This window comes from Vigna unguiculata, chromosome 3 (genome assembly GCF_004118075.2).
Source record: "Vigna unguiculata cultivar IT97K-499-35 chromosome 3, ASM411807v1, whole genome shotgun sequence".
Classification (NCBI taxonomy): domain Eukaryota; kingdom Viridiplantae; phylum Streptophyta; class Magnoliopsida; order Fabales; family Fabaceae; genus Vigna; species Vigna unguiculata.
This window is the reverse complement of record NC_040281.1, coordinates 36,666,856-36,681,149: the sequence shown is the minus strand read 5'-3', so window position 1 is coordinate 36,681,149 and position 14,294 is coordinate 36,666,856. Positions and strand designations below refer to the sequence as shown.

Below are 14,294 nucleotides of genomic sequence, written 5' to 3'. Positions count from 1 at the left end.
AAGGTTCAAAATGAAGAAAGTACGTAAATATGACAAAAATGAAGAAAAAACAATTAAGATAATTGAATTTTAGAAAGATTAAGGTAGTAAAATAAGATAAAACAAAAATGTTTTTAAAGGTTTATATTTCAGTCTCCAGTTTCATTGTTTTAGGTTTTGATTTCTACCACCATCAACATGCCACCGCATGGAACCTAAAAGAAGCAACCAAGAGTATCCTTGTTTGTTACAGTATAAAAGACTGAAACTAAAATAAAATAGAAATATTTCAAAACATTACTAACATAAAAATTATATAGGTTAAAAATTATGCTGAATTCAATTTTATAAAGTATAAGGATTAAAAAGAAAATCGAGGTAACCATAGGAACTACAGTTATGTCTAAAAACCAAGACTAAATCATACTTGGGAAATTCTATATACATATAACTAATTCAATGGCGTTTCAGAGTTGAAGCTTCTTACGTTTTCATCGTTATAATTCATGAGTGATAGTGACAAAGCTATAAAGCTAAGTAACTGACGTTGAGGGGTATTTACAAGGCAACTTTTATGTAAGGGTTCAATGCTTTACTTGCTAAACTACGGTCAAACTTGTTCTAAGGTGAAACTTTTGGACAGTCTACTAAAGTTTGCATCTTCATCATTTTCTTTTTCCTGTACAAAATGAAAGGAAGCATGTTTGATTCAAAATCTCAGGAATAAGACTTAATCATGCCGAAGTTAACAAGGGATCTGGATTTGAAAAGACCACCAAAAAGGAATCTGGTTGGAGAATCTTGAGGAGCAGGTTTCAACTCTTCAGGTTTTCCCTTTACTTTGAGTATAGTATTGCCAATTGCTTGGCGAATAGATTCTATGGTTTTGGACTCAACTGGGCAACCTGAAGCTCCTCCAACATAGAAGGTGTTAACAGCTTTGCCTCCTTTGGTTGTCACCTCTGCCCTTGTTACTGTGAGGCTGTTCTCTCGGATGATACGTGTGACATCAGATAACAATCCAACTCTGTCTGTTGCGCATAGTTCTAGCTTCAAACCCTGAAGGAGCAAGAAACAAATTATTAGTCTTTGCTTGCTAAACAAAACTAACCAAAACAAAAGTGAAAAGATAAACATGCCAAAAATGCATGATTCACATTTGCATAATAAAGGGTAGTGGACTTTCTGGATTAGAATATAAAATTAGTAAAGTCATACAGAAAATGACAATAAGGTGGAGGAAGAAACAATTGCTTAAAAATTGTTTACATTATGCGTTGTGAAGTCATAGAAAATCTGGGTTATAGAGTTGCCTACAACCAGAAAGTTATCTAACTTCATTCATAGTAGTAGTGAATGCATGACTAATGCCGTGTAACTAAACATAATTGGCGATCACTGTCATGGGTGGAAGGATTAGTGCGTCAGAAAGATGTAAACAAAACGATAATGGTCACCTCCACCAAATTTTAAAGAATAAAAATAAATCACAGTTGATGGAAAAGTGATGTTGTTAATGATATACTAACAAACACAAGAATTGAAAGAATGGTTTTATAGGCATGTTTCTGAGCAAAAGTCAAAAGTAAGAGATGATAAGTTCAGTAGTTATTCAGTGTTCACCTCTGATACTCTTCTTTTAATAGCAGCTTCAAGACATTGTATCACTCTTTGTCTCTCTGCATCTGATTTTACAGGGGATCCGTCTATGTGCTTGATGTAATATTCCTAAATTTAAATCCACAGAATATTTACTTCAGCCTTTGAGGATTATAATGTCACTCTTTCTCTCTCTCTCTCTCACACACACACACACACAACAAGCGATACCTGATAAGCATCTGGCCCTTTAGAATCAATACTTGCATGGAAAACCACATATTGCATGTCTGTCAAAGTGAAAACTATGTCAAAGAGAAGTTTTGCCCTGTCCTTACATTGGATAGTAACTACAGAGTAATCGCTATCAGACCAATTCACCACAGTCACTTTTGGTCTATTTTTCTCATCATCATCAACTCGTTCATAATCCCTATCAGAAAACATCATCTGGTGAAGCCTTCTCTCCGTATGGTTAACTTCTTTAGTGACTACACTGCTAGATCCCCTGATTTTGTTGCCACCACCCAACACATTGCACAAAAGCTCCTTAATTAGAGAGAGCCTCTGAGGATCAGTGATAGCAGAACCTGTTTCTTCATCAGTTACGTGCATCACAGCTGCTGCACGGGTATTGTGAGTCCACACCTCTGCATTCACTATGTTACACTTGAGATTGGTTAGAACAGCACTCACTTCTGAAAGCAGCCCCGGTCTATCACTTCCCAATAGCTCTACTGCAGTGTGCTCCATAGTTTGTGTGACCCCAACAGATCTCATGGAAGACATAAAGCAAGACTCCGGGCCAAGAGACTACAACAATAATTTGCAGTAACCCTCCAAGTCAATGAGTTTATACATAAAAAGTAAAAAGAAAACAAAAACTTATGTTGAATAACAGCAAAGCAGACTAACCTTTCGAATGTACTCCAGAATACCTTCATCTGTAACCTTCTTTCCATCATGGTCAGTGACATTAAAAACTGGCAAAACATATTAGAAACACCGACCATTAATTTCACCGCAAAATATGAGTTCATTGTGTACACATGCATGCACTCTGACCCGCATTATATACAGTATCACAGAAATTAATGCAAAGAAAAAATTGTTACCATCCATGAACCATCCTCCATCTGAGGATATATAAGCTTTTGTTATTGTGAGGTTTAGATCAGTGAGAATTTGTACAACTTCAAGAAGTATTCCATGCTTGTTTGCACTATCAACCTGCAAAGGTAAATTCAATTCCATTACCCAAATAGAAGAGTCGTCAAGATAAGGAAAACGGTGAATCGCAGAGAAAGAATCCCCAAAAAAGAAGACAGAACATATTCATACCCGTATAACAGTGGCATTCTGGCATGATTCATTATCAATTACAACTCTGACAAGACAAGACAAGACATTAATGGACAAAGGTAAGAAGAGGAAGAAGTAATTTTTAAGGAAAGAAAGGTTTTATCTCATCAAATAGGTACCATACCTGGGCGGATTCATTCTTCTGAAGAGTTTTTCATATTCATCGTTCATGTAGAGAGAGAAGTTCATGTTGACCCCCGAAATGAAAGCTGCACGAAAATTGGTATCCCAGATTAATCGGCATAGAGAAAGTGGAATTGAAAAGGGAAAGAGAATAACAAGAAGAAAACAACCAAAAACTCAAAAGAATGGATTGCAGGACTCAATAGTTAACTAATGAAGCAATATGGGAAACTGAGAAAAGAAACACTAATCACCACAAAACGATGAAGCTATGGAGACACCCACAAGCCAAATCAGAGTAAAGGAAAAATCTTTTCACCAACAAAAGAAAAGGGTGTAGGAAAAATCAATCAAAATCAAAAAAATTCCCCCAAAACCATGATCGAGAAAGATAAGAATTCACAATCCCTGCATCAATTTCTGATAGACTATACTGGAATTAACAAAATATAGAGGGCCAGGTTAAAATTAATAAAGAAAAGAAGAAAATATCATAAATTTAAGAAGAAAACAAAATGGAATGTCACCTACCCATTGCAGGAGGTGAGTTTTCGTGCCACACCTTGGTTCTCTCAAGATGATAAGCTTTGAGGATGTGTTACAAAGGAACAGAACATAGGTGTACGAATAGTTTATGTACACAGAGTCATACACCAACACCTCAACCACAACCAATTTGATCTTCTAATGTTGCTTTTAGTCACGCATAAAATAACTAATTAATTTAATTTTTTTTCTTAAATAAAAAAGATAAATGTTCTGAATCAGAACCTTCCCGACATATGCTTCAACACCTGCAACGCCCTTCTAAAAAGAAAAGGCAGACTTTTATTTTCTCCCTTTGTGTCTCTCTTCCCTCACCCGCTGCCATCTCTCAAATTCGCATTTCCCCTAACCTAGAAAAAGAAAAGGAGGCGCATGTTAGAGAGAGTGGTTCGTGAGCGACGAGAAGAGCCAAGGTAGGTGACATGTTCTAAGGTGCGCACGTGGGTGTTCAATAACAATAATGGAAAGAATTAACAACGTGTGTTCCAAGCTTACAGGGGAAAGGTGGATACTGAATTCTGAATAGTGTAGGAGCATCTCCAAGTTTGTTTGGTATACCCAATAGTTAGGCCAAATTTTTTTAACCTAAACAATGCTAATACAAATGAGATTATAAGAAGAAATAAGATTATTCTTTTTCCGTAAATAGTAATATTTTTTAACAAATTACTTAAAGGAATCTTGCCAGTTCATTTTCCACAATAGATCCATTCTATGTAATAAGAGGAAAATCAATTTTTGGGGAACCAAATTTTCAATTAAATGTAGTATTTTGTAGGACAAAAGCTTATCTGTAATTCAGTTTCTGAGAATAGAATTCTGAAAAAGTTTTGTATGTTTTCTTTATTGTTAGGGATGGGTAGAAAATTTCACTGCTACAGGTTGGAATTTAGTTCCTGAAAAGCCAAATTCAAACCTCTATGTACTGTTACCGAAATTCAGTTTTGGGATGGTTGAATTCTGAAAGGAAGTTTTGATTTTTTTTATTTTTTATTTTTTTTATGTTTTGTAGTAAAGAGAGGAAAGGAAAAATGAGAAAAAAAAGTTAAAAATAAAATATTGTTTTTGTAAGAAATGAATTGAAAATTTTAATTAAAATCAGGAAGAATAAACTTTAAATGACTTGAGTGAGGAAAGATCATTACATTTATTTAATATAAAACTTAAATTTAATGTTTGGTTCTAGCTAAGAAAGACTTGGATTTGTTTTCTTCTTCTGATAAGAATGCTCAAGCATGCTTCCTAATTAAAATTTAGACTAAACTGATTTTAAAAAGTTATAAAAAAAAGTTAATTTAAAATCTGATAACTGATTAAAATAAAAATAAATAAATTCGTTTTTTTAAGAAATTATCGATAATTTAATTTGTATGAAATACTTCCAGTTTATTCCCTTACAATTTTAATTCGTAATGTTTTATTTCTTTATTAATATACCTCTTAGTGCTTTGTTAATTTTGTTGGCTAGTGCAATATAAAAACAAACTTTTAAGTTTTGGACACACCAATTTGAATATATATATATATATATATATATATATATATATATATATATATATATATATATATATATATATATATATATATATTTATTTATTTATTTATTGTAAGTTTGACAAATGATTCTTTTTTAAACATAATTATTTCTTCCCAAAAATATGCCAGAAACAAATTTAATTTCCTATAAATTATATTTTTTTTTATAAATTTGTGGTAGAAGAGTAAGTTAGTATCTTTATCAGATGAATGACATCAAATAAGAGTTTTACATCAGGCTAATCATTTTTTTTAGATGTGAAGACAGAAAAATTGATTATAAAAAAAAAATACAAATTGATAATTATGAATAAAAAACTACAAAATTGATCTAAATCAAACCACATAAGTTTAGATGGGTTGTGATTGGTATGTATATTACTTCATCTTTAAATTGGACCAAATCAGCCTGCATATAATTTTTATGTTTGGTTAAAATATATTTTTAACCAAAAAAAATCGAATCAAATTGCACTACAAATAATCCTATCCGTGACTATTAAAACTAGATTCTTTTATAGAGTGTCTCCACTGTAAAGCTCTTAGTTAAAATCTTTATAAAATAATTTTCTTTGAAACATGCTATGTAGTATGATGAAACTTGTACTTACAATCTTAAGATTTTTTTTAAGACTCCGAATCTTAAAAAGTATAAAATATTTAGTTATATAAAACTAATGAAGCACAAAAAAGAGCATGAGTTTTATAAAACCTTATCTTAAAGAAAAACTTATTCAAGTGTGTTAAAAATAAAATGAATGATAAAATTCATTTAAAATAAAATAAGAAATCATATAAAGGTTTTATTAGGTTAGGTAAATGACCTAACAGTGAAAAGAGAACTTGTTTGTATCTACATTTGAGCAACATTCTTTCTCTCCGTAAATATATTTATTTTTTTTTATTGTTTTATGGTTGGGTCGAAGGAAAAAAAAAACTAATGAAGGTGAGAACCATCCTTCCTGCACCCCTCTTTATTTCTGCACCCGTAAGTTTTGAAATGCCTCATTTACCCTTCAATTTTTCTTAAATGCCCTTTTACCCCAAAACCCTATTGTCTCCATTTTTGTCTTTCAAAGTCACGCAGCCCATTTGGATTCTTCTCTTTGAAGGAAGAAGGAGCCTTTCTCCTTGCACCTCCATTACTTTTATAGTGTTAACATCTGATATTATACTTTAAAAAAAAAATCATTACGGATGTCGTCTGATAAATGCATATAAATAAATTTTTGTTTTATTTTTTAATTTATTTTTATCTTATATTATAAAATACATAAAGATTTTATTTTATTTTTAAAATTAAAATATAAATAAATTTTAACAAAATTAAAAGTATAAAATAAAATTAAAAAATAATATATATATATATATATATATTTCCAAAATTAATATTTTAATTTATTTATTTCAAAATATTATTTATGTTGTTTATATCACATAAAAATAAATTATATACATATATATTAATATTTTATTTTATTCTTAAAATATATTAAACAAATTAAAAAATTAACATAAATGGAATTACAACTAAAAATGGCAAAAATACTTATACTAGCGGATATCCTCAAATAAAATCCGTCATATAGTTGGTATTTATGAGTAATGAGTATTATAAACAAGTTAGGTATTGATATCATACTATATGTACCTGTGTATACTCATTACTTGCAAAAAATTAAAATTAAAATTTAATTTATATTTAATTGAATTTCTATTTTGCTTTATGTTTTGTAATTTTATTTTAAAAATTTATAAAATATATATTTTTTTAGATATTAGCAGATATTCACGAGTACTTGTAAGTTTTAAAATAGTTGCAAATATATTTTAAATAGATATCGGATTAAATAGATGGATAGTAGGTGAATTTTTTACTGAGTCACGTTGCACATAAACACTATTTGTACCCGACCTGACCCATTATCATCCCTAGTCACCACTTCTCCCACAATCCTTGTAGAACCTACCAGAAACCTGCAAGCCATGAAATAAACTTGTACCTCTTCTCATTGCTAGAATGAACAAAGACTTGAAATTGTGAGTTATGACTTTCGTTTAGTTGCATATGAGTAATACAATATAGAAAAACAAAGAAGAAGCACATATATGCAGTGACCACTAAGGAGAGATGAGGCACGAAGCAATGTTCAAAGCACATAGGGCAATACCATTTCATTATTCTTTATTTTAAGGATTAAGTATGTTTTTAGTCCCTGAACTTTTATCTAAAATTTGGAATTCGTCTTTGTCTAAAACTTTTATAAATTTTGGTCACTAAACTTTAAAAATGAATGAATATAGTCATGTTAACTCAATTACGTTAACTTTTTTTGACATGTCAAACACATCTTTCAAAAGATATTAAATCTGAAATGTGTCAAACGATATAAACAACTTCAATACTAACATGAAACGCGTTCAACACATCAAAAAAATTTAACTTAATTTGGTTAAAAAGACTATATTCATTTATTTTTAAAGTTTATGAACAAAAATGTATCGAAATTTTGGTTAGGAACAAATTTCAATTTTAGGTCAAAGTTCAGGGACTAAAAACATAATTAACCCTTATTTTAATTTGTTTTCAAAAGGGTAAATGAGACATTTCAAGTTATGAGATGCAGGAAGGAAAAAGGGGTGCAGAAAGAAAAGGCCTGTAGGTGTGTAGATAGTTTGGCCCAATTGTTCATAGCTTTTACTATTTGCAGCAGCATCTTAGCTATTTAGTATAAAACAAAAATCTGCTTATTATTTCTATTCGAAGCACCTTTTTTACTAATCCACACTGTAGTTACAACACCTATATTTTAACCGCATCCACAGCATACATTTTTTCTAATCAAGATCCAATTAAACTATTCTTAATTATCTAATTATTAAGATAATCATTATCTATACAGTCTTTTATTTATTTTATTCCAGTAATATACGTAAATTAAATTACTAACAATTTAATTATATATAATCGTTTAATTAAAAAAAGCCATTATATAACCTGTAAATATTGACCAAGGCAAATTAATTAACTGTAGTTACATGTGTTAATTTCTTCATGCCAAACACTTTTATTTTAAATTATTTATGCGCTTGTATTTACTTTTTTATTGTATTAAAAATAATGAAATTAATAATTAATTTTTTATTATTATAATTATAAAATTAAATATTTATAATTTAATTATAAAGAGTCTTTAATTTTTTAATTAAAAAATTATTAAGTCTATAACAAATCAACTACTAATGAATTTACCATTTCACCCATTCTTATTATGTTGACACGTGTCCGATGTTTAGGTTTTTCGGTCTTTTTGTAACATATAACAATATTTTTGTTTTTTCTGTCACTTCTTTACTTATATTATAGCAATAATTTCACACTTAGTAGGTTGTAGGATTTATGAGTTGTAACTGTTATTACTTTTTAATGTAGGTGCATGGCCTCATCATTAGTGCATGAAATTACTATTATTAGCACAAGTGTATCAATAATTCTCGAGGTATAATTTGTAGTGTTAATACTTTGAAGGAAATGTTTTAATTGAAGTTAAAGATTGACAGATAATACTATATCCTTAGACAGTGAAAGTTTGACAAGATCATTTAGTTACAATAATGAATGACATGAAAGTTTGATATGAATTACAGTAATTGGATTTTTGTTGTTGTTAAAGCAATGAATTCATACTTTATGTTTTTTCCTCATGGTCTATATTTTTTTAATTACTTTATATTATGACAAAGTAATTCGTTCACCTTTTATTTAATTGATTGCCCTCCACAATGATCATAACTCACCTTAGTATAAGATGCCATTTCTGTTTCATTGAATGTATCTTTAGAATTCGAAGATTTGAGGTCATAGAATTTCAAAATGCTCATAGCTAGAGAAGTATTTGGTTAATGAGGTTTTAGTCGTATATTGTAAAATACTATCTTCAATTATCCTATAATGTTCTTTGGAAGGATTAGAGTAGTAGAAAATAGTTTAATTCTTTACTATTGTTATTCTAAATTTAATGTAAGATGTGACATATTACTTATTACCAATACAATGTTGCAGGATTAGATGAAACTATCTTGGTAATGACAGTGTCAACAAATTCTGGATTAAATGAAACCAAACACATTGATGGTGCCCATGCAAGTGTCAACAAATTCTCAATGTTGCAGAAAATGCCTTCATTCAGAGCAAAATAGTTGCAATTGAATATTATTCTCTTACCTCCTAGATGCAAATAAAACTATCATTCTATTTATGTTTTAGTTCTTTTTCTTTTGCGAGTTTGAATTGACATGACAACTAAAATTTTACTTTAATTAAACTTTGTATTTGGCATCTACTATTTGCAGTACATTGTGGATTTCCAATGACAAATGTGAAAGAGATTTGTATTTGGTCGTTATGTCTATAAACCATCTAAAAAATCTATGATGATGGTATAATTTGTAGTCCTTGAGTTATTCACATGCTTTTCTTATTTTATTTAATGACCTTTAGGATTAATGGAAATCAAATTAGAAATTTATGGAAAAGGCAATTTATAAGCATGTATGGGATGAACAAATCAACAATTTATTTCTTGAGAAATGGATTATCTTTGATGTGTGATAGGATTATGCCACCTAAGTCAAAGTGTTCTTTGGAAATTAGATCTTTTGAAAATATTTTTTATTTTTATAGTTATTATCTTATTATTAGTTACATTTAAAGTAATGTTTAATTAGGTGATAACTATTATGCTAATAATTCGTTTTTTGTATTATTATTCTAGAATCTCACATTAGTATGTTGCTGAAATATGGATACTTGAAAAATATTTTAAGGAAGTTTTTAATTTTTCATACATAAAATTATTTTTTCTAAACATATACCAAATTCATTTGGATTTTGATTCATCTTCAATTTCTTATTTAATTTATAGCTTTCCATTCAACACTACTGTTGTAGCTATGTAATTGTGGTTGTAGCTATTGTGTAAAATACATTTTTGTCTGTAATGAAGTAAGGTTGAAGTAAAGAATTACTTAGAATAAAATTGTTCACTGTACATTGATATATAAGGCTATTTTTTATGTTTGAACTTAGTTGATTGTACATTTACATGATTAGCATTGAATTTGAATCAACAGATGCTAAATAAATGTATCATTAAGTTCCTATTTGAATTTTCAATAATTGTGCGACATTAAACATAATAAAGTTTTATTGAAACCTTTCGTATAGTTAAAATCTTTAAAACCTTTCATAGTGTACCTTTCATATTATTATCTGTTTTATTATTATCATTATTATTATTATTATTATTATTATTATTATTATTATTTAAGTGTATGTCATTTATTGTTCTGATTTCTTTTCTTATAAGTGTACAGGTGTTGCACAATTTTTCTTGTAGTTGTTTGTCTTTTACACTTTGTCTATGAACCTCACTTTTACATTATGTTAAAAATATGATATTTTCTAGGGTAATCAACATATGCATATATATTTAGCCGATGTATGTTTATGTGCCACTTAATATTGATGTTAACGGTTGAGTTTAATCCTTTTATTTTTAAATTATTATGAATTTGGCAAACTAATCTATAGATATTATTTTAGGTGATACCCTCATTTCCAGTGATACTAGCAACATTGTTTATGGTACAATTTGAGGTATGCATTTATTCATATTTAAGGTCATTCCCATATTTAAAAAGCCTACTCTTTTGAAGCATAGATGACAGAACCTAAGAGTTGAGTTGTATTTGTTTCTTAACATTATGATTAATTAGATTCTCCCTCGATCTTCTTCATATTTGGTGAGAGTCTTAAATGACCATGACATGGTTTCTAAGCTAAAATTAATTCATAGTAATGGACTTCATCATAACAAAAGCAAGTTATAATAATTTGATCTTCTATTTCTTTCTTCATACGTTGATATTGTTATAGATTAGACTCATTGTTTGGTTTAAATTTTTAGGCTGGACGGGCTACAATAGCATAAACATTGATAAGAGAGTTTCCCATAATTCTCAAATAAGATGGTTAAGAAGTTTGATAGCATAAAGGAAGTTGCTTTTTTGTTCTCAATTAACTTAAGATATGACAATATCCAACAATTTGTGAACTACATTTTTTATCTAAAAAGCATGTAATTAGTGTTGGGATAAATTTATATATGTTTTAAACCCTATGCTTATTTTATCAGTATATATAATATATAATTGTTTTCAATATTGTCCAATATTTAGTTTGAAAAGAATATTTTCTATTATCAGTTATTTTATGTGTTTACAATTGTGAGCATTACATGTCCTTTGAAAAAAAAAAGACATTGATTGAAGATTGAAGCTTTGTACATCTATGACCTATTGTAGAAGTTGTAATTGTTATTGATACACTATGATCAATATTCTTTCAATATTCAAGGGGAAATGCTTCTATAGTTGCATATTTTCAATCTGTTGTTGTTGACATTTTGTGTGCTTATTCTTCTTTTTCATCAAGGAACTAAATTACTATCAGTCTTTCTCTTTATAGTTTAACACTGGCAACCTACTGTTATTCAGTGGCCTCTGTTACATGACAATTTGACATTTTTTCTCATTAGATGTTCAACGTTTTATTTTCTATTGATAGATGAAGGTTTAATAAAACAATTGTATCTCTTATAGCATTCAACTTATGATTTTCTATTGACAAAAGGCATCTTATATACAATATAGCGTGATGTAACAATTAATTACATATGTCACTAAAGTGGTTTTGAACAACTATCCTTTCTTTGCTCTCAATAATCTTTTAGCAGTATAAAAATTAACTACTATTCATATATGCTTCATTAATTTCTTTCATATTATGCTTGAAGGTTTAATGTCACTGACTTCTTGGTAAAACAGAAAGGTAAAAGTCTATTGATGGTTGAAGATTCTATGAACCAGAACTAATTTGAGTTAGTCCATTCTATGCGTACTACAATAAAGCTTGAAAAATAAGAATAGAATGTATGAGATACACAGACACAAAATAATAAAAGGAATGGCTACTTTGTATTTAAATTTGTGGTAACAATTTATGTTGTATATTTAGTTTCTTCCAACTTATATATGATAATATTATGATATGCTTTTATATTATTGTTTCCTTAGAATTCTTTTGTCTATTCAATTTCTTAATAAATTTGTCTCTTCAAGGTCTAATTGACTTGAATCAAAATTATTGGCGAGTATAAATCTAGATGATCCTGTAGTTTTTTTTTTCCTCTTCCTTAAAATGAATTACATTTTCTTAGAAGTTAAAACTTTATAATTTCCTATTAAGAACAAATTCTCTGCCTTTTATTTTTACTTTGCCTTTAGTTTTAAAGGAAATATATTTATCGATGATTTTGAAACATTTGATATATCTTTTTATATGAAGTTTCTACATATCTATTGCACTAGCAATACAAGATCATTTATCCCGAAGTAAAAATGGTATAATTTAAGTTGGTGCTCCCTTTGTTTGTGGTGTAGTTAATTTTTGTTGTTTTTTTAAGTGTAGTGAACTTGGTTTCAGTCATCTTTTAATATTATGTTAGAAATCTCACCATCTTTTAACATTATGTTAGGAATCTCATGTATTTTTATGTGGTTAGATTTTAATCAATTTAATATTCAATTGATTACTCTTACTATGTTGATTTAGTACATAATAAAATAATTTTATTTTGCAAAAAAGTATAAATTTATAATTAGTATTTTCATGTATATGTTCACATGGTTTTTTCAACACAAGTGTATTTAAAAGTAATAAAATGATAGAATCATAGATGTAAATTTTATGTATAAATTCATTTTCCAAGTTTCTTATCCAGGAGATACAAAAGTTGTTTTAAACTTTTTATTTTAAATTTAAAATTTTCCAAGTTAACGTTTAATCTTTAAAAATATCACGTCAACTAAAAATATAATTAAAATATGAATTAATAAAATTTTGTATTATATAAGACTAAAATTAATTTAATAAAATTTAATTAAATTCAAAATTTATTTTGTAAAAATAACACTCTACAAAACGGCCTATTAAATATATATATATATATATATATATATATATATATATATATATATATATATATATATGATAACATTTGTAATAAATATAATGTTGATATTTTTAGAATAAAATCGTGCCTATTTTCTATTAATTTTTATTTACTTTTTATGTTCTTTGGGTTTCGTTAACTTTTCGATTTTTAGATAATTTATTCTATAACTTTTTTGTGATGTCTAACATTTTCATTATTAAAAATATTTAATATTTATTTTTTCAACTTTGACCTGAAAAAGTACACAAACAAACAGGTGCGTTTGCAAAATTTATACAATTTCATTGTTTTTATTGTCTAATAATTTCATTATTAAAATATTTATTATTTGTTATATATTGGTGCCTACACAGTATTTGAACAATTAAGTATGCAGAATAATATGTATTGTAGTGATTTTGTGTAAATACAAATTTTGTCTTAGGTTAAAAACTATGAGTACAAATAGTGTGTTAGTAGTTACCATATTTGGTAATCGGTAACCAATTTCATCAAATTGAGATTGAAAGAATATATGACATATTTTTATTGTTACATATAACTAGGATTAAGTGTTTAAAAAAATCTCATATTTATAAGATTCTTTTTTCTTATAATTAACTCTACATTTTCTAAAATATTATAGTAGAATATAATGATTTGATTGTTATGTGTAAATGAGATATATAAGATTGAAAAACTAATTTAGAAATATAACAAAAACGCCTTGACAATAGCCTATAATGAATATATAAAATATTTTAATATATCTTTTTTAAATAGTTGATTAACTTATTTATCTTTATTACATTAACATGACTTTTATTTTCTTACATTATCTATATATATTATATATTATATATAAAACTAATTTAGAACTTATATCAATAACTATAAAAAAAATTATACCACGCCAAAAGATCCGTGTGTATGCATAAATTACATTGGACAATATATTCACTTATATTCTACATTTATAACTCACATATGTCCATCCTAATATGATATATAGACGTATTTTATCATATGTGCATACACTTGTCATTTTAAATTGATATATAACTCAAAACTTTAATTGTAAATTTAAAACAT

The 14,294-nt window shown here is 27.8% G+C and overlaps 1 protein-coding gene across 3 annotated transcripts; it reads right to left on the bottom strand.

Moving 5' to 3' along the window:
* Positions 1-381: 381 nt before the first annotated feature.
* Positions 382-4,033, bottom strand: LOC114178766 (ACT domain-containing protein ACR4). Of its 3 annotated transcripts, none has more exons than XM_028064848.1 (8): positions 3,595-4,033; positions 3,065-3,149; positions 2,920-2,965; positions 2,694-2,808; positions 2,494-2,561; positions 1,810-2,391; positions 1,603-1,707; positions 382-1,038 (listed from the first exon to the last, which is right to left on the bottom strand). In XM_028064848.1, the coding sequence occupies exons 1-8, from the start codon at positions 3,596-3,598 to the stop codon at positions 697-699; spliced, it is 1,347 nt and encodes a 448-aa protein (XP_027920649.1). In that variant the 5' UTR covers positions 3,599-4,033; the 3' UTR covers positions 382-696. The 3 variants fall into 3 exon arrangements, with proteins under 3 accessions (XP_027920649.1, XP_027920652.1, XP_027920650.1); XM_028064851.1 differs by having other exon boundaries at positions 3,835-4,033; XM_028064849.1 differs by lacking the exon at positions 3,595-4,033 and adding an exon at positions 3,318-3,492.
* Positions 4,034-14,294: the final 10,261 nt, after the last annotated feature.